Source organism: Nerophis ophidion, linkage group LG08 (genome assembly GCF_033978795.1).
Source record: "Nerophis ophidion isolate RoL-2023_Sa linkage group LG08, RoL_Noph_v1.0, whole genome shotgun sequence".
NCBI lineage: Eukaryota > Metazoa > Chordata > Actinopteri > Syngnathiformes > Syngnathidae > Nerophis > Nerophis ophidion.
The window spans coordinates 17,291,159-17,313,642 of record NC_084618.1 but is presented as its reverse complement, the minus strand read 5'-3'; the positions used below and the strand labels follow the sequence as shown (position 1 = coordinate 17,313,642).

At 40.1% G+C, this 22,484-nt stretch overlaps 1 protein-coding gene across 3 annotated transcripts in view; it reads right to left on the bottom strand.

Annotated features, from left to right (window-relative positions):
- Positions 1–22,484, bottom strand: part of ap3b1a (adaptor related protein complex 3 subunit beta 1a) — a 140,472-nt gene that overhangs the window by 85,931 nt on the left and 32,057 nt on the right. For all 3 annotated transcript variants that reach the window (XM_061907887.1, XM_061907888.1, XM_061907886.1), the window contains exons 7-12: positions 7,209–7,391; positions 5,166–5,321; positions 2,690–2,787; positions 2,567–2,621; positions 2,426–2,497; positions 1,535–1,597 (exon numbers count right to left, since the gene is read on the bottom strand). In XM_061907887.1, the coding sequence (XP_061763871.1) occupies positions 1,535–1,597; positions 2,426–2,497; positions 2,567–2,621; positions 2,690–2,787; positions 5,166–5,321; positions 7,209–7,391 (627 nt within the window). The remainder of the gene's footprint in view (positions 1–1,534; positions 1,598–2,425; positions 2,498–2,566; positions 2,622–2,689; positions 2,788–5,165; positions 5,322–7,208; positions 7,392–22,484) is intronic.

The following is a 22,484-nucleotide window of genomic DNA, read 5'->3' as shown; positions in this document are numbered from 1 at the left end:
TGTAAATTAGCATCAAGCATGCGCATTTTGGAAAAGTAGACCCTGACTTTACATTTGTACATATTTTTGTATCAAAATTACTTTGTTATTGTAACATTACTTGGAGGGAGTTTGGCTGAGTGCTGCTTGACTGATTGTTTACGTGAGACGGTGTTTAGTGACGTGACGTCACATGCAACAAAAGTATCGGAGTATGGCACCGTTTGATTCAACGCGAATCCAGATCCGGGAGTACCGACGGAATTCGGTCGGTGCCTAAAAAAGTACCGGATTCGGTATCCATTCCTAGTCCCAGGGTACAAAAAAAAATCTAGTTATAGGTGGACACTTGTGTTGTTCCGATACAAATATTTTGTTACCGAGACCATAATGTATTTCGATACTTTTCTAAATAAAGGGGACTACAGAAAATTGCATTATTGGCTTGATTTTAACAAAAAATGTTACGGTACATTAAACATATGTTTCTTATTGCAAGTTTGTCCTTAAATAAAATAGTGAACATAATAGACAACTTGTCTTTTAGTAGTAAGTAAACAAACAAAGACTCCTAATTAGTATGCTGACTAATTAGCAACATATTGTGTCATTTATACACCTATTATTTTGTCTACATTATTAAGGACAAGCTGTAAAAATTGATTAATAATCGACTTGTTCATTTACTGTTAATATGTGCTTACTTTCTGTTTCAACATGTTCTATCTACACTTCTGTTAAAATGTAATAATCACTTATTCTTCTCTTGTTTGATACTATACATTAGTTTTGGATGATACCAGAAAATTTAGGTATCGATGCGATACCAAGTAGTTACAGGATCATACATTGGCCATATTCAAAGTCCTCATGTGTACAGGGACTTATTTCTTGAGTTTATAAAAATATGAATTTAAAAAAACAAAAAAACGAAAGAAGATGATGTGATACGTAAAAATATTGATAATCATAGTAGTATCAACTAAATACACGCTTGTACTTGGTATCATTACAGTGGATGTTAGGTGTAGAGCCACCAACATTGTTTACATTGTGATGCCGGTGAGCTACGGTGTGTAGTCAAGCATGTTTAGCTATTACTCGTCCTCCAGTGATAATGCTACTTTTAAGAAACATACTTTATTTGTCGCCAAGGAGACAAAGATTAGTGTCCATCCGACTAGCTACGTAGCAATGTCTTAAAGCACTTCTTCCCGAGGGCGTTTCAGTGTTATAACTTCACCTTTATCGTTACTTTTTAAGCCAAAATGTGTCTGTTCTCCCTTTTCAGAACTACACACTGTGTCTGCTTGTAAGTACTCTGTGCGTGTGTGTGTGCGTGCGCTGCCGAACATGCTCGTTTGCTCGTAAATCAGCAATGTCACGACGTGACGACGACGGGAACGGGAGGGGGAGAGCCCCCGGTACTTTTTAGAGGCGGTATAGTACCGAATATGATTAATTAGTATCGCTGTACTATACTAATACCGGTACACCGGTATTAGTATAGTATAGTATAGTATACTATAGTATAGTATAGAGAGCAAACACAAACCTGAAACTCCCTCAGGATGGTAGAGATGTTGGCTTCATTCGCTAAGTTGGTCAGAATCTCCAACTGTGAGCAAATAGATAGGAAAATAGGAAAGGCATTAATTGTATTCAACACTTCAACCTGGGATGTTTAAACCCGCAAATGCATTCATGTTTGTGGAAAGAGGTGTGGCCAGCGCACCTGCAGGAGCAAAGGTCACCGCCTCCGTCTATGGTGCTGAGAACCAGCACCATCGGATGGGGGCGGGTGCATGTGCTGAAGGTGAGACACGGCTGACAGGTGACTAGCTTTTCCACGTGGTTACGTGTTCATCTAATCATCTGTCCTCTTTAACAGTGAGCGGCCGAGAAAGGATACGGACGTGACTGAAAAGTCACGTTTTGCGGGAGAAAAACTTTGAGCACCTGGCATGGACGAATAGAACAGACAAGTCATTGTTTTGTCTGCTCGCGGAAAACAAACATCCTAATCTACGATCTGACTCCTTCGAATGGCCTTGACGCTGTGGAAACAGGACCAGGCTGTTCTGAAAAAACACCCCTGAGGACACCTCAATGATGAACGCTTTTGACCTCCCTCCCTCCTCAACGACACCTGGATTCGAACTTTTGCAGATCGGCCTCAGTCTAAAAAACATTACATCATCACACCGAAGACAATTGGGCATACACGCACACCCCCCCACCTCCACCCCACACCCTCACCACCGATTATTCCCCTTTTCGTTTTGTTGTACTTGTGCAGTGACAATAAAGACCTACCTACCAACCTACCTTTGATAAAATCTATGTGCATTAAAAACTTTGTTAAAAACTGCACGCTTGGCTCCTGTGCTACAACTGCAAGGAAGCAACTTGAACAACATTATTTAAAGAAGAGGACAACGGATACCTTCAGTGTTTTGATGTGTGTCGTGTCGGTGGATCTGACGTAGAAGCTCTTCATGAAGGGCTCAAACATCCCCTGTTTGGATCACATGATCACGCATCAGTTTCAATAATCCCAGATGGTTCTCAGCGCGGTTTTCCTCACCTTCCTCTGAATGGACATGGTGGCGATGTTCTGCAGCACCACGTACTGCACCTCCCTGTGCGGCGCAAACAAGACAGTGAACGGGGCGCCGCGGCGTTCCGACCCCTCGCCGCCTGTGCTCACCTGTGGCTCCTCAGCAGCCGCACCAGCGACTTGGTGACGATGTTGACCTCCTGCTTGGGAGCCAGGTGCCAATAGAGCTGAGCCACGGACATCACCACCTGGAACCACAATCAAACAATCGGACGCTGAATTGGCGGTGACTGGTGGTCGGGGCGAACGATACTGTGTCCATCCAGGCATGTATCAATCAGAAAGGGGCTCGCACGAAAAGAATTTGGAGGAACTGCATGCCACGATTGCTCTACTAAACCCAAAACCAGTGAATTTGTCACGTTGTGTAAATCCACTATGGTCTGGACTCTCACTATTATGTTAGATCCACTATGGACTGAACTCTCACACTATTATGTTAGATCCACTATGGACTGGACTCTCACATTATTGTGTTAGATCCACTACAGACTGAACTTTCACTATTATGTTAGATCCACTATCGACTGGACTCTCACAATTATGTAAAATCCACTATGGACTGGACTCACAATATTATGTTAGATCCACTATGGACTGGACTCTCACTATTATGTAAAATCCACTATGGACTGGACTCACACTATTATGTTAGATCCACTATGGACTGGACTCTCACTATTATGTAAAATCCACTATGGACTGGACTCACACTATTATGTTAGATCCACTATGGAATGGACTTTCACTATTATGTAAAATCCACTATGGACGGGACTCACACTATTATGTTAGATCCACTATGGACTGGACTCTTACAATATTATGTTAGATCCACTATGGGCTGGACTCTCACACTATTATGTTAGATCCACTGTGGACTGGACTCTCACTATTATGTTAGATCCACTATGGACTGGACTCTCACACTATTATGTTAGATCCACTATGGGCTGGACTCTCACACTATTATGTTAGATCCACTATGGACTGAACTCTCACACTATTATGTTAGATCCACTATGGACTGGACTCTCACATTATCGTGTTAGATCCACTACAGACTGAACTTTCACTATTATGTTAGATCCACTATGGACTGGACTCTCACTATTATGTTAGATCCACTATGGACTGGACTCACACTATTATGTTAGATCCACTATGGACTGGACTCTCACTATTATGTTAAATCCACTATGGACTGGACTCTCACTATTATGTTAGATCCACTATGGACTGGACTTTCACTATTATGTTAGATCCACTATGGACTGGACTCTCACACTATTATGTTAGATCCACTATGGACTGGATTCTCACATTATTGTGTTAGATCCACTACAGACTGAACTTTCACTATTATGTTAGATCCACTATGGACTGGACTCTTACAATATTATGTTAGATCCACTATGGACTGGACTCTCGCTATTATGTTAGATCCACTATGGACTGGACTCTCGCTATTATGTTGGGTCCACTATGGACTGGATTCTCGCTATTATGTTAGATCCACTATTGACTGAACTCTCACTATTATGTTAGATCCACTATGGACTGGACTCTCGCTATTATGTTGGATCCACTATGGACTGGACTCTTACAATATCATGTTAGATCCACTATGGACTGGACTCTCTCTATTATGTTAGATCCACTATGGACTGGACTCTCTCTATTATGTTAGATCCACTATGGACTGGACTCTCGCTATTATGTTAGATCCACTATGGACTGGACTCTCGCTATTATGTTAGATCCACTATGGACTGGACTATCGCTATTATGTTGGATCCACTATGGACTGGACTCTTACAATATCATGTTAGATCCACTATGGACTGGACTCTCACTATTATGTTACCTCCACTATGGACTGGAATCTCGGTATTATGTTAGATCCACTATGGACTGGACTCTCACTATTATGTTAGATCCACTATGGACTGGAATTTCACAATACTATGTCAGACCCATTCGACGTCCATTGCATCTGGTCTCCCCTAGAGGGCCTCTCCAAGGTTTCTCAAAGTCATTTTCATCGACGACCCTTCGAGTTGTGAGTTTTTCCTTGCCCTTATGTGGGGGCTGAACCTCGGATGTCATTGTGGCTTGTGCAGCCCTTTGAGACACTTGTGAATTAGGGCTATATAAATAAACATTGATTGATTGAAGAGTTGGACAATATGGGAATATCGACAAAATAGCCATGATCGGACATCTCCCCTCTGCATGTTTGTTTTGTTCTAAACTCACTCGCATTTTCCTTCCACGTTACATTCATGGCCTCGACAACTGCTTTCGAGGCGTTGAAGTGTTTCCTTACTCGGCAGTACTTTATTGTCACAGGACTGATTACCCAAGGAGGACACGTGTCCATCCTTGCAGACAGCGTGTCGTCGATGAGGATGGAGAGCGTCAGCGGTGGCAGTTGAAGTGGGGAAGAACAACACAGCGTGCGTCGCATTTTAATCAACACTCCCATTTGGGAGCGACACGGGCCTTGAGGCTGTCAGGTGATGGAGACCCGCTTGTCTGCTAATAACAAAAACCCGCGACTCACCGCCGTGTTGCGGCTCTGCAGCAGAGGTTTGGTGTTCCTGAGCAGCAGCCGGTGATCGGGGTCCATGACGTAAGGCTTGGCGTCCGGCCGGTCCCGTTTCTCCTCAGAGTCCGAGTCGTAGAAGGTCTTCACGTCGTTTTCGTCAAACACGGCCCCCTGGGATCAAGAGGACATGTCACTCAAACTGACGCGCACACACACACACACACACACATGCTGCATTCAAGGTGTCTGTTAAGGCAGAGGTGGCCACACCTTTTTAGCAGGCGGGCTACTTTTCAAATGACCAAGTCGAGGTTATCTACCTCATCTACATGCAGTCCTGGTCAAAAGTTTACATACACTTGTAAAGAACATAATGTCATGGCTGTCTTGAGTTTCCAACTCAGACTAGACAACTTGTCTTTTACAAACCCCGTTTCCATATGAGTTGGGAAATTGTGTTTGATGTAAATATAAACGGAAAACAATGATTTTCAAATCATTTTCAACCCATATTCAGTTGAAGATGCTACAAAGACAACATATTTGATGTTCAAACTGATAAACATTTGTTTTTTTTTGCAAATAATAATTAACTTAGAATTTCATGGCTGCAACACCTGCCAAAGTAGTTGGGAAAGGGCATGTTCACCACTGTGTTACATCACCTTTTCTTTTAACAACACTCAATAAACGTTTGGGAACTGAGGAAACTAATTGTTGAAGCTTTGAAAGTGGAATTCTTTCCCATTCTTGTTTTATGTAGAGCTTCAGTCGTTCAACAGTCCGGGGTCTCCGCTGTCGTATTTTACGCTTCATAATGCGCCACACATTTTCGATGGGAGACAGGTCTGGACTGCAGACCTGCACTCTTTTTTTTACGAAGCCACGCCGTTGTAACACATGCTGAATGTGGCTTGGCATTGTCTTGTTGAAATAAGCAGGGGCGTCCATGAAAAAGACGGCGCTTAGATGGCAGCATATGTTATTCCAAAACCTGTATTTACCTTTCAGCATTAATGGTGCCTTCACAGATGTGTAATTTACCCATGCCTTGGGCACTAATGCACCCCCATACCATCACAGATGCTGGCTTTTGAACTTTGCGTCGATAACAGTCTGGATGGTTCGCTTCCCCTTTGGTCCGGATGACACGATGTCGAATATTTCAAAAAACAATTTGAAATGTGGACTCGTCAGACCACAGAACACTTTTCCACTTTGCATCAGTCCATCTTAGATGATCTCGGGCCCAGAGAAGCCGGCGGCGTCTCTGGATGTTGTTGATAAATGGCTTTCGCTTCGCATTGTAAAGCTTTAACTTGCACTTACAGATGTAGCAACGAACTGTATTTAGTGACAGTGGTTTTCTGAAGTGTTCCTGAGCCGATGTGGCGATATCCCTTCGAGATTGATGTCGGTTTTTGATACAGTGCCATCCGAGGGATCTAAGGTCACGGTCATTCAATGTCCAATGCCGCTATTGATGATATGGACCGTAGATGTTGAAATCTCTAAATTTCTTGCAATTGCACTTTGAGAAATGTTGTTCTTAAACTGTTTGACTATTTGCTCACGCAGTTGTGGACAAAGGGGTGTACCTCGCCCCCATCCTTTCTTATGAAAGACTGAGCATTTTTTGGGAAGCTGTTTTTATACCCAATCATGGCACCTACCTGTTCCCAATTAGCCTGCACACCTGTGGGATGTTCCAAATAAGTGTTTGATGAGCATTCCTCACCTTTATCAGTATTTTTTGCCACCTTTCCCAACTTCATTTTCAGGTGTTGCTGGCATCAAATTCTAAAGTTAATGATTATTTGCAAAAAAAAAAAAAAGTTTATCAGTTTGAACATCAAATATGTTGTCTTTGTAGCATATTCAACTGAATATGGGTTGAAAATGATTGGCAAAAAATTGTATTCTGTTTATATTTACATCTAACACGGGGTTTGTACTATGAGGTGCCCGGTGTGATACGTTGTTCACGCCCGTCGTATTGGATTTACGTCCAATCGCCACAAAAAAAAAAAAAAAACGGGACTCGGCGGCGTCTCTCACCTCCTTCCAGGGACTGGTGAACTGCGTCCTGGCGTAGCGCGTCAGCATGGAGATGATGACCACCTGCCCCCACTCCTCCACGTCCACCAGCAGGTTGCACAGCTTGCGGTAGTTCTTGTGGATCAGGTCGATGCGATCCGGGCACACCTCCTCGAAGGCCATCACCACGCTGCCCGCCACCAGCTGCACCGGCGGGTTAGAGCAGACGATCAGACGGCGGCGGTGAGAGGTCGACAATTAAAAAGGACTCGGGAGAAATACGAAACAACGTTGTTGACGAGTTTGACCCCAATTCTGCTGCCAAAACACCCGGGAGAGGCAAACACAAAGAGAAAGTATTAGCAACTTTGATTGCAGTTACTTGATAATTAGCGGGGGGGGGGGGAATGTTGGCACTTAAAAAGTTGAAATGGACTCATTTTCACACAAGTGTGGGGAGAAAAGCCATCAATTATACAGCAATTTGATGTTCAATTCCCGGAGAAAGAACAATTGGAAATGTGTCAGACTGCATTTTAAAGTATACTTCCCTTTCTCACCAACTCACGGGGCCCTCAAGAGGCGGACCCCGGTCTGGATGCGGAGCACCAAGACCTGTCATTCTGTTATCTTGGCCACCATATGCTTATATGACCTGTGCTTGTTTCCAAAATGTTTAATATTAGGCACGTTAAATGCTTTATTAAATTGTTTTATTTATTTGGAATATTCTTATTACGGTACGTGACAAAGTTTTGATGAAACTTTCAGAGGGATGTGACAAGATTTTGGTGCTGATCCGGATCATTTCTACACTGATGCAAAAGATGAACCCTCTCGCAGCCGGTTAGGAAGCGACAGGTTATTTATTTTATCCTTTGCTTAATTACCTTCAGAAAGGGGCTACGTATTCCCTTAGGTTTGTTTGGCGGTGTGTCTATTAGTCAGTCATAAACATAGATCAAAAAGTTACGGGTGGAATTTGATTTTACTTTCAGGAAATGTCAGAAATGGGATAATGAACAATTTATTAAATCACTGCCACGTTGATTTAAAAAAAAAAAAAAAAAAAAAAAAAAAAATATATATATATATATATATATATATATATATATATATGTGTGTTTATATTTACATACATTGTATGTTTGTGCGTATATATATATATATATATATGTATATATATATATATATATATATATATATATATATATATAGACATGCATACAATATACATGTATGTATGTATGTACTTATATTTAAAATTTAAAGATAAATATGTCTAAAAATATATTTAGAGATAAAATAACCTGCATATCAGTGCTGTGTACTTAGCATCGACATTTCAACTTGTTCTCCTTACATTACACAGTTTTGCTCTTTATTACTGACTTTATTGTAGATTTTTTGCCAATATGTTTTTTATTAAGAATTTTTGGGGGGGGCCTCATATAAACACATTTTTTTAATATAAATATACATATACATATATACATACACACACCTATATATGTAAATACACACCTAAATATATATATATACACCTATATATATATATATATATACCTATATATATTTATATATATATACCTATATATATATACATATATATATATATATACACACACACACACACTATATGTACATGTATATCTATATATATATACACACTATATGTATATCTATATATACATACACACCTATATATATATATATATATATACATACATATATATATATATATATACATATATACAAACACACACACATAAATATATACACACATGTATGCATGTGTGTATAAATATATATATATGAGACACATTATATATATAATATATATATATTTGTATATATATATATATATATACACACACACACACGTATTTATATACATGTACATTTATATATACACACACATATACATGCATACAAACGCACACATATATATATATACACACACACACACATATATATATATATATATATATACATATACACATACATACATACATATACATATACGTATGTATATATGTATGTATATACATATAAATGTGTATATATACATATATATGTATGTATATGTATATACATATAAATGTGTTTATATGTTTGTATATAAATATACATATATGTACATTTTGTATTGGCATGAGGTGAATAAAAACAAATTCTTAATAAAAAAATTACATTCTAAAAACATAATTACAAAATAGCTACAATAAAAGAAGTGATAAAAAGCGAAAATGTTTAATATAAGAAGAAAAAGTTCTAAATACAGAGCACTTCTATGCAGGTTATTTTTTGTTCAAATATAAATAAGTATTAAAGGCCTACTGAAATGAGATTTTCTTATTTAAACGGGGATAGCAGGTCCATTCTATGTGTCATACTTGATCATTTCGCGATATTGCCATATCTTTGTTGAAAGGATTTAGTAGAGAACATCAACGATAAAGTTTGCAACTTTTGGTCGCTAATAAAAAAGCCTTGCCTGTACCGGAAGTCGCGGACGATGACGTCACAAGGGTGATGGCTCCTCACGTCCTCACATTGTTTATAACGGGAGCCTCCAGCAGCAAGAGCTATTCGGACCGAGAAAACGACAATTTCCCCATTAATTTGAGCGAGGATGAAAGATTCGTGGATGATGATATTGATAGTGAAGGACTAGAAAAAATAAAAAAAAGGCGATTGCATTGGGACGGATTCAGATGTTTTTAGACACATTTACTAGGATAATTCTGGGAAATCCCTTATCTTTCTATTGTGTTGCTAGTGTTTTAGTGAGATTAAATAGTACCTGATAGTCAGAGGGGTGTGTCAACGGGTGTCTTGACGCCAGTCTCTGAGGGAAGTCGACGGCAGCTGCAAGCTCAGCTGATCTCCGGTAAAAGGCGACTTTTTACCACAATTTTTTCACCGAAACCTGCCGGTTGACAAGTGGTCGGGATCCATGTTCGCTTGACCGCTCTGATCCATAGTAAAGCTTTTGTGTGGCTAAAGCTTCCCGCATCCATCTTTCTACTTTGACTTTTCCATTATTAATTGAACAAATTGCAAAAGATTCAGCAACACAGATGTCCAGAATACTGTTTAATTGCGCGATTAATAAAGACGACTTTTAGCCGCAAATGGTGCTGCGCTAATATGTCCCCTACAATCCGGGACGTCACGCGCACGCGTCATCATTCTGCGACGTTTTCAACAAAAGACTCCGCGGGAAATTTAAAATTTAATTTAGCAAACTAAACTTGCCGTATTGGCACGTGTTGCAATGTTAATATTTCATCATTGATATATAAACTGTCAGACTGCGTGGTCGGTAGTAGTGGCTTTCAGTAGGCCTTTAAAGCAGTGGTCCCCAACCTTTTTGTATCCGCGGACCGGTCAACGCTTAATAAGTGGGGGGGGGGAGAACCCTTTTTTTTTTTTTTTTCTTGTCTTGAAAAAGGGACATTTTTGTCATGAAAAAGGGAGGTTTTTGTGTGGTTGGTGCATTAATTGTAAGTGTATATTGTGTTTTTTTATGTTGATTTAATAAAAAATAAAAAAAAACACTTTTTTTTTTTTTAATATATATAAAAATGAATAAGAAATTATTTTGCGGCCGGGTACCAATCGGGCCACGGCCCGGTACCGGTACCACGGCCCGGCAACGGGCCGCGGCTTGGTGGTTGGGGACCACTGCTTTAAAGTACACATAACTTCTTACCATATTTGACATACTTAGTCTCTTTTTTCCCCAACCAAAATTATGAAGATCAAAAAGGCCCACTAAATATAACAACAGTTTTAAAATCACACATGAAGCAGTGTAACATTTTTTTCCGTGTGCGGGGGACCCCCCTGCCAACTTCCCCCATTAAAAGGCCTCCTCCCAGGTAAACATGGCACCATCAAGAAAAGTGACACCCCAATCTACGGCGCCACCTCGCCGTCTGCGTGACAAGTGGGTAATGGAAAAATCACACCAGGCAAATGCTTCTTCTAATAACAATAAATTTGCTCCACAATTATGAGGAGCCCAAAGTGTTTCCTTGCATCTACTTTGCCATGAATTCTAATTAGGGCGGCGGGGAGTGCTGGGTCATCACGCCGGAGACAACGCAAGCAGCCTTTTTTTTTTTTGTTGTTGGTTTTGATTGATGCTGCGCCGTGGGGTCGGCCCATCCTCTCCCCGCCCCCTTAAATGAATGGCTGTCCCACCTAGCCCCTAATCATAGCACCCCCCCCCCCCCTCCGCGCTCATTTCAATTTGGCGAGCGGGTGCAGCGGGGGAGCACGGGCCGGGATCGATCATTTATCTTGTAATGGCGACATAATAGATCCATCACGCTAAAACAGCTGCATAAACTCCTGCGTCGGCCCGGTCCTCACAGCGTCGCATTTTGTCTTTAAACCATCGTGTGTGTGTGTGTGTGTGTGTGTGTGTGTGTGTGTGTGTGTGTGTGTGTGTGTGTGTGTGTGTGTGTGTGTGTGTGTGTGTGTGTGTGTGTGTGTGTGTGTGTGTGTGTCACAGCCACTTAACCAAGCAGGCACATTTGTAAAGGTAAATGTCAGGAAGCAACGCCGACAGAAGGCTTCCTTGATCAGGCCGCACGCTGGCATTTGCTTGACAGCGTTTCTGGCCGTTAATCGTCTTATTTGCTTTTTTAAATTGACTTCTTGTTTGCTTTGAAATCGACTCATCGCCAAGCAAGCGGAAATGGAACGGAGAATGCGTCTACATCAGGGGTCCCCAAACTTTTTGGCTCGGGGGCTGCATTGGGTTGGCCGGGGGTGACTTGTCCAGGGTGTAAACCACCTACCGCCCGAATGCAGCTGAGATAGGCTCCAGTGACTCCCTGCGACCCAAAAAGGGACAAGCGGTAGAGAATATATATACATATATACATACATACATACATACATACATATATATATATATATATATATATATATATATATATATATATATATATATATATATATATATATTTATATATTAATATATATTAAAGATGCGCGGTTTGCGGTCTCATCGGCGCAGTCCGCGGATGAGACTGCGGGTCGGGCGGTTGACATGACGAAAAAAAAGATTTTAATTAGATTTGGGCGGGTGAACCATCCGGAAATATTTGATATGCATGGTTCCGTAATCGGTATCCTTTGCCATACAAGACCCATGTCATAAAGCATAATAAGAGACGCAATTATTCTCCTGAATGACTTCCGGTAGTCACTCAGATAATAAGTATTAGGGCGTGCTATGAAGCCATTGGCATTGTCGTCTTCTACAACATGTACAATCTGCTTGTCAGTCCAGCATCATGTTGTGTGGCTTCCGTGGCAACACGCACACGACTGCAAGGCATGCCGGGTGACACAGAGTACACTAATGGTTGTGATATAAACAATTTTAACACTCTTAGTAATAGGCGCCACGCTGTGAAGCCACACCAATTAAGAACGACAAACACATTTCGGGAGAACATCCTCACAGTAACACAACATAAACGCAACACAACAAATACCCATAATCCTTTGTATTCATGACACAACCTGGCACCTTACCGTGTGTCGGTAAGGTGGGCGGGGTTAGGGGCGCGGGGGTGTAAAATATATTCAGGATGTATCACGGATACAAAGGATTATGGGTATTTGTTGTGTTGCGTTTATGTTGTGTTACTGTGAGGATGTTCTCCCGAAATGTGTTTGTCAATCTTGTTGGGTGTGGCTTCACAGAGTGGCGCATATTAGTAAGTGTTAAAGTTGTTTATATCACAACCATCAGTGTACTCTGTATCACCCAGTATGCCTTTCAATCTTGAACATGTAATTGCGGAAGCTGAATACAACATGTTGCTGGACCAACAATCGGTTTGTACATGTTGTTGAAGGTGTCAAAGGCAATGGGTTCACAGCACACCCATAATCTTGTCATCAGGATGAACGCTATTGGATAGTCGCGGGAACGTTGACGGCTCCAATTGTCATCATTACACTGTGAAACAAGTTTAAATAGCTCTTTGAGTGGTAAAGGCGGACAACCTCTGATGTATTTCAGCGGGGGGTTGGCAGGCGGGTACGGTCCTGATAAAATGTTGGTTCGGGTGGACGGCGGGTGGATGACGACTTTGGTAATGCAGATGCGGATGATATAATTGCCTATCCGCGCATTTCTAATATATATATATATATATATATATATATATATATATATATATATATATATATACATATTAACCACCATGTTGCTACAATAGAAAACAAACAAAGGAAAATATAAAAAGTGGTACTGTTTTTATAGCATATATATATATATATATATATATATTTATATATATATATATAAATAAATAAATTATATTCCTCGTGCACCAATTGCACGCACTTGCCGCTGATGATATCAAGTTATCAATGGGAAAATGCATTTTTTGACGATATGATTTGCCTGAGCGGCTAGGAGAGTAAAATGGATTAGAAAGAACAGATTTTTAAAAAATAAATACAATTAAAAATAAAATAATATAATCATTACATTTTTGTTTTAACTTGGGACTTCCCAAGGGCCAGATTTTTTACGCTGGCCGTAGTTTGGGGACCCCTAGTCTACATGCTATAGCTAACATGGCATCGATTGGCAATCGGCAGATAATTCACATGAAAAGTCGCACAATGTAGGCCATGGGTGTCAAACTCTGGCCCGCGGGCCAAATTTGGTTTGATTTCATTTGGCCCTCGAGGCAATATCAAATTAACATTAGAGCTGTGATGTGTGTGAATTATATTTATATAGCGCTTTTCTCTAGTGACTCAAAGCGCTTTAGCTGTCCCGCCGGTAACACCCCATTCACCGCTAATACTCATACTTGCCAACCCTCCCGATTTTCCCAGGAGACTCCAGAAGTTTAGTGCCCTTCCCGAAAATCTCCCGGGGCAACCATTCTCCCGATTTCCACCCGGACAACAATATTGGGAGCGTGCCTTAAAGGCACTGCCTTTAGCGTCCTCTACAACATGTCGTCACGTCCTCTTTTCCTCCATATAAACAGCGTGCTGGCCAAGTCACATAATATATGCGGCTTTCACACACACATACTTGGTCAACAGCCATACAGGTCACACTGAGGGTGGCCGTATAAACAACTAACATTGTTACAAATATGTGGCACACTGTGAACCCACACCAAACAAGAATGACAAAACACATTTCGGGAGAACACCCGCACCGTAACACAACATAAACACAACAGAACAAATACCCAAAACCCCCTGCAGGACTAACTCTTCCGGAATGCTATAATATACACCCCCCGCTACCACCAAACCCCGCCCACCTAATGGTTATTTTATTTTCGAATTTATTAGCCTGTGGAAAAAGTTAATGTTGACATTTACCTCCGAAGGCTGCAAATACAAAAGAGGCATACATTTTTTAAATTACATTTTATTTAATATACCACTGAGGTTTTTTCGTTTGTTTTTTGAAAGTTGATTTTGCACTATTACGTTATATAAGCTCTGCCTGTTCCATGGGAGGAAGCCCGAGTACCCGGGGGGAACCCACGCAGTCACGGGGAGAACATGCAAACTCCACACAAAAAGATCCCGAGCCCGGGATTGAACCCAGGATTACTCAGGACCTTCGTATTATGAGGCAGATGCACTAACCCCTGTTCCACCGTGCTGCCCTACTTAAGCCTTGCTTGTTCAATATTCATTGCAAAACTTGTTTGGGCCCTATTAAAAGGTTAATTTGTTCAACCTTGACCCGCGGCTTTGTTCAGTTTTAAATCTTGGCCCACTCTGTATTTGAGTTTGACACCCTTGATGTAGGCCCTCGCAACCACAAAAATATACAGCAGGACCTCCGTTTCCAATCCCCTCTGTTTGCCAACTTTTCCATGTACCGACAGTTTTACAATACAACTAAAACTATTTGTACATGTTTTAATTAGAGATGTCCGATAATATTGGATTTCCGATATTATCGGCCGATAAATGCTTTAAAATGTGATGTCGTAAATTATCGGTTCCAAAAAGTTAAATTCATGACTTTTTAAAACGCCGCTGTATGGAGTGGTACATGGACGTAGGGAAAAATACGGAGCGCCAATAAACCGACCCAATCACATAAAACCTACGGCTTTTCATGCACACAAGTGAACGCAAGGCATACTTGGTCAACAGGTCACACTGAGGGTGGCCGTATAAACAACTTCAACACTGTTATAAATACGCGCCACACTGTGAACCCACACCAAACAAGAATGACAAACACATTTCAGGAGAACATTCGCACTGTAACACAACAGAACAAATACCCAGAACCCCTTGCAGCACTAACTCTTCCTGGACGCTACAATATACACCCCCCGCTACCCCTTACAGATATTGGCCTGGCGGAGGTCTTTTCACTTTGCGTCCTTTTTGTTGGATTAATTGTAAATAAGTTATCTCATATTTATTCAAATATGATTGTTTGCTTATGCATCGTGTTAGACAAGCTGAAGAGAAACAAAACTTGGCGTTAGATTGAACTTTGGTTGACCTGCCAACCTCAAAGAGGAGTTTGCAGATGTTACTCTATCTTTTTATATTTGCATGTGTTATGTTCTCAACACAGGTGTTGTTTCGAACACAGCTGTAAATCCCCCTCCTCCCTTAGTACAGCTGTGTGTGTGTAATGCAGGGCTTCCCGAATGAATTAAAAGGCGAGGGGAGTGGGAGAAAGGTTTCAGAGTGAGTTGGAGCCTGAAACTGACAACACTTTCTCCAGGTCACTCTCCTCGTACGGGAAAAGCGATCACTGGTTTGTCTTCTATTCTCTGTTTCTGTGTCTATATAATGTCTCATGGTATTTGACCCGGACACATTTCGCATTTCAAATACTGCTGGTTACGACGGGAAAAGGTTTAAAAAGTCATTTCTGTGTTCTCCCCCATGACGTCATCGCATAATTTGCATAAGCGGCAAGTATATCTGCACGTAATTTCTATGGACACTGTTGGAATGAGGAAAGAAAGAGCAAAAAAACAACTACCGTATTTTCCGGACCATAGGACGCACTGTTGAGGTTTGACAAAAAAAAAAAAAACGGATTTTAAGTGTGCCTTATGGTCCGAAAAATACAGTACTTTATGTTCAGCGGCACCTCTTTGTACAGCGCACACACACACCTCTCCCTTTGCGCCTATAGGCCGTTACTTTTTTTCCTACACTTTGAACTCAGCGGCTTGAAAAAACGTTACGGCTAATTTACGTATTTATCTTTGCTGACTGCTATAATAATAATAATCATAACTATTACTAAAATAATGGATTGGATTCATGTAGCGCTTTTCTATCGACTCGATACTCAAAGCGCTCACAGAGAAGAGAGAATCCACTCCACAATCACACATACGTGGTGGTAAGCTACATTTGTAGCCACTGCTGCCCTTGGGCACACTGACCTAACAGAGCAGCATCTCCTCATCCGTGGCTCACTAGTGCAACAACAACAGCCGGAAATGTGTGAAGTGAAGTGAATTATATTTATATAACGCTTTTCTCAAGTGACTCAAAGCGCTTTACATAGTGAAACCCAATATATAAGTTACATTTAAACCAGTGTCCCGTGAAAAACCGGCCGACAGGAACTCTCTAATAACTAAAGTTCCTTAGGTGATTAATATACACTCACTATGTTTTAGTGCTTTCATGGTGAGTTTACTGACAGATATAAGTGTCCCGTGAAAAGACGTTTGACCGGAACTTTCTAATAACTAAAGTCCCTTGGGTGAATAATGCAAACTCACTACACCGGTATGTTTTAGTGCTTTCATGGTGAGTTTACTGACAGATATAAGTGTCCCATGAAAAGACGTTTGACCGGAACTTTCTAATAACTAAAGTCCCTTGGGTGAATAATGTAAACTCACTACACCGGTATGTTTTAGTGCTTTCATGGTGAGTTTACTGACAGATCTAAGCAAGAACGTTACACTACCTTATATTAGAAATGGCAACAGCGGAGGATGAATGTCCCATAACAAGAAGATAGAGGCAAAAGAAGAAGCTTATAGACTAAGACAAACATGGGCAAATTAAGGCCCGGGGGCAACATGCGGCCCGTTGAGCTTTTCAATCTGGCCAGCCGGACATTCCCAAATCATTTTTTTAGATCTTTAAGATGGAAAGTGTAGCTGCCATTATGATGGGCAGTGATGTTTTCTAACGACCGCAAGTCTTGAACTATACAAAGTATTTCAATGGTTGGAATCTGCGCTTATGGACGATATACCAGTTACTGTGGTAAAGTAATTAGTTACTATGGTCATCTAATCAGTTACTATGGTAATGTAAGTCACAGCAGCTCAGACGAGGCACCAAGCAGTGTGGGTGGGGAGAAGGAGATTTTCACAACAAAATTCTAAAGCTTAGTGATGTATCAGATATATCAGATTGTAGGTGGGTTTATTATGTACCCTTTGCGTTCATTTTTCACTGTTTGTTGCATTTTTGTTGTGTTTGACCTGATTGTAAAATGTGTTGATTGAAAGGTGGTGTGACGTTCATATTTTGTCAATATTCAGTGTTTTATCCTTCATAGAAAAATGTAAAATTCCATTATGTTTTTTAAGGCGGTTTATCATAACGTTTTTAACATTCAATCAGACATTATTGTGAGGTTTTGTATTAGTGTTCATAAAAATAGATATACCGGCCCTCAGACACTTTTTTTTTTCTCTAAACGTGGCCCCCGAGTCAAAATAATTGACCAGGCCTGGAGTACGGTGTCATCACAGACTACAAAGGCGTACGTTTGCAAATTTTCAGGACTTATGCAGATCCCAAATACAGATAAGCAGTGTGGAGAATGCATATATTTTTAAGAGTTCTTTCTTTAATCATAGTCATGTTTAAAGCAGCTAATATTTTCACGTTTACTCTTTTTGCTTGTATCTTATGTCCGCTTGTATCTTATGTGCCTTTCATCGAAACTTTGAATGTGGGAGTCGATGTACTCCCTTTTTACCTTATCAGTATTAGAACAAAGAGGCTGTATTCCTTTCTGGGCAAGGTGGGGGCCGTTTTCGTATTCAATATGATGTCTCTTTCAGACCACTTCTGGATGCTGATATTACCGCATTTGTAAGGACTGGTCTCCTAAAGCTTTAGTAAAACTTGATAATATTCCTAGTCTGTCTAGATGGTTCTTCTTACTCTGCATATATGTCATTGGGATTGACCCGTGACTTTAATTCCCTGAGAGGAAGACTGGTCAGACGTAACAGCAGGTACCAGAAATTGGGAATATATTTATATTTTTTTAATCAAAATTATGAATCAATTTAGAATCGAGATGTGAATCCATTTTTTTTGCACCCCTATTTATTTCAGCTGGCACTTTTGGATAGACAAACCAGATTTGAACTAAACCTCGGCTCTCTGTAATTCAACGATACAAATACAGCGAGACATAAAAAATAAAATATTAAGTCGACCGTACCTCCTATTCAATAAGTTGTCTCTTCCCGTTTGATTTTCAGACCACTTCTGGATGCTGGTATTACCGCATTTGTAAGGACTGGTCTCCTAAAGCTTTAGTAAAACTTGATAATATTCCTAGTCTGTCTAGATTGTCCTTCTTACTCTGCATATATGTCATCCGAAAGAATTTGGGATTGACCCGTGACTTTAATTCCCTGAGAGGAAGACTGGTCAGACGCAACAGCAGGTATCAGAAATTATGAATATATTTATAAATTTTTTAATCAAAATTATGAATCGATTTAGAATCGAGATGTGAAGATATTTTTTTTGTGCACTCCTATTTATTTTAGGTGGCACTTTTGGAAAGACAAACCAGATTTGAATTAAACCTCGGCTCTTGGTAATTCAACGGTACAGATACAGCGAGACATAAAAATAAAATATTAAGTCGACCATATCTCCTAGTGTCATAAAAATGCACTTGTTGGCGAGTATTAAATATTCACAGGGGGTTTTTCCACCACCTATCAGCAGGATAGCACTTGTGCGACTGTGCGATGATGGCGCCGCGGGGCCTCACATGTTCGCTCCAAGCGGGAGGAGTCATCTGTCTTCGTTAGCGTCTGCGGCTAAATATGCTATACATCTGCTCCCTGGCCCGCCTCCTCTCCCGTTTGGCCTAAGCTGCTTTATTTGTTTGGATAATGCTAAGTGTATGCCATGAATACATAATGACGCCTGCCGCCATAAATATGTGACTTCTAATCGTGCGTCTTGACGCTGAATTTGACAGTCCAAGTGATTTATGGGTGGAGGGACTGAAGTCGGTGGCAGTAATAAAAAATAAATAAATAAATAAATAAAAAAGCACCAAGCCAGAAATCCCCCGCAAATGGACACTTAACCAGGAGCATCTGAAGACCAGCAGGTTTAAGTGGGTGTTAACAAAGCGTGGCATTGCCAGGATGAACTGTGGGACATGGCGGCTTAGACCAGGAAGCGCTTGACTAGGGCGCCCTCCAGTGGCCTGAACGGCACCTGCGGCGGCCAAACTTCTTGGTACTTTTGTGTGTTAATAAAAGTTAATTCTTTGATTAAAAAAAACAACAAGAAAACATGTAACATTTAGCTTATTATGATCATTGTGCTATCCAGTTGTTATATTTTGTTTTCATATACCATTTAAGTCTCATTTGCAATGCGGTGGCACTTTGACTGTACTTGAATGTATTATAGACTGTATTTATATTATTCACATGTGAATAGTGCTGTATAATAGACTGTATTTATATCATTCACATGTGAATAATGCTGTATAATAGACTGTATTTATATCATTCACATGTGAATAATGCTGTATAATAGACTGTATTTATATCATTCACATGTGGATAATGCTGTATAATTGACTGTATTTATATTATTCACATGTGATAATAGACTGTATTTATATTATTCACACTTGAATAATCCTGTATAATAGACTGTATTTATATTATTCACACGTGAATAATGCAGTTTGATGGACTGTATTTATATTATTCACATGTGAATAATGCTGTATAATAGACGGTATTTATACTATACACAAGTGAATAATGATGTATAAGAGGCTATTTAAATTATTTGCACGTGAATAATGCTGTATAATAGACTGTAATTATATAATTCACACGTGAATAATGTATAATAGACTGTATTTATATTATTCACATGTGATAATAGACTGTATTTATATTATTCACATGTGATAATAGACTGTATTTATATTATTCACACGTGAATAATGCTGTACAATAGACTGTATTTATATTATTCACATGTGAATAATGCTGTATAATAGTATTCATATCATTCACATGTGAATAATGCTGTATAATAGACTATCTAAATTATTTGCACGTGAATAATACTGTATAATACTGTAATTATATTATTCACATGTGAATAACGCTGTATAATAGACTTTTATATTATTCACACGTGAATAATGCTGTATTATAGACTGTATTTATATCATCCACATGTGAATAATGCCGTATAATAGACCGTATTAATTTTATTCACAGGTGAAACATACCCAAGTGTTTATTGTGAGTGAACTGGTGTGCTGAATTCCCCCCAGGGATCAATAAAGTACTTTCTATTCTATTCTATCCATTCCAAGACATTAGATGGCAATACTGTTACAGCAGACCTGGCCAACTTAGGGCCCGGGGGCCCTATGCGGCCCGTTAAGCTTTTCTATCTGGCTCGCCGGACATTCCCAAATTATTTTATTTAGATAATTAATACAGAAACTGTAGCTGCCATTATGATGTTTTCAAATTACCACAAGTCTTGAACTATACAAAGTATTTCAATGCTTGGAATCCGTGCTTTCGGAAATAATTTTTTCAACAAAGTTCTAAAGCTTAGTGATATATCAAATTGTAGGTGGGGCTTTTTTTTTTACCCTTCTCATTCATATTTTGCTGTGTTTGTCGAATTTTTGTTGCGTTTCGCTTCATTGCAAAATATGTGAATAGAGAGGGAGTGTGACCTTCATATGTTGTCAATATTCAGTTTTCTGTCCAAAATTTTTTAAATTCCATTGCATTTTTTAAGGCGTGTTGTCCTAACGTACTGTATATACCGGACCCCAGACACTGTTTTAAAGTTAAAGGCCTACTGAAAGCCACTACTACCGACCACGCAGTCTGATAGTTTATACATCAATGATGAAATATTAACATTGCAACACATGCCAATACGGCCTTTTTAGTTTACTAAATTGCAATTTAAAAACATGTGCCGAACTATCCTACTGAAACGTCGCGGTATGCTGACACGTGCGCGTGACGTCACGCATTGTAGAGGACATTTTGTTCCGGCATCGTTCCCAGCTATAAGACGTCTGTTTTCATCGCATAATTCCACAGTATTCTGGACTCTGTGTTGCTGAATCTTTTGCAATTTGTTCAATGAATAATGGAGACGTCAAAGAAGAAAGCTGTAGGTGGGAAGCGGTGTATTGCGGCCGCCTTTAGCAACACAAACACAGCCGGTATTTTATCGTTTACATTCCCGAAAGATGACGGTGAAGCTTTACTATGGAACAGAGTGGTCAAGCGAACACGGTTGGATTGGACCACACACACAAAGTATAGTGTATGATGCAGCGATCATTTCGAAAGATCGTGTTTCGAAGAGGGTCCCTTGCGAAGGGCAGAGATGGACCTCGCCACCACCCGTCGACTGAAGAAAGGTGCGGGGCCGACATTCAGGTTGTACAGGTACAACCATATAATCTCACTAAAAGACTAGTAACACAGTAAGCAGATAAGGGATTTTCCAGAATTATCCTAGTAAATGTGTCTAATAACAACTGAATCGCTCCCACTGTATAGTCTTTTTTTTTTCTTTTTTCTCGTCCTTCACTCTCACTTTCCTCATCCACGAATCTTTCATCCTCGCTCACATTAATGGGGAAATCGTCACTTTCTCGGTCCGAATCGCTCCCGCTGCTGGTGGCCATGATTGTAAACAATGTTCGGATGTGAAGAGCTCCACAACCCGTGACGTCACGCGCGTATCGTCTGCTACTTCCGGTACAGGCAAGGCTTTTTTATTAGCGACCAAAAGTTGTGAACTTTATCGTCAATGTTCACTACTAAATCCTTTCAGCAAACATATGGCGATATCGCGAAATGATCAAGTATGACACATAGAATGGACCTGCTATCCCCGTTTAAATAAAAACATCTCATTGCAGTAGGCCTTTAACACCATATAGAAAAAGAAGGTCCAGTTGATGTTCCTGCAACAAAAAGGCATCCAAATATGAAAAAC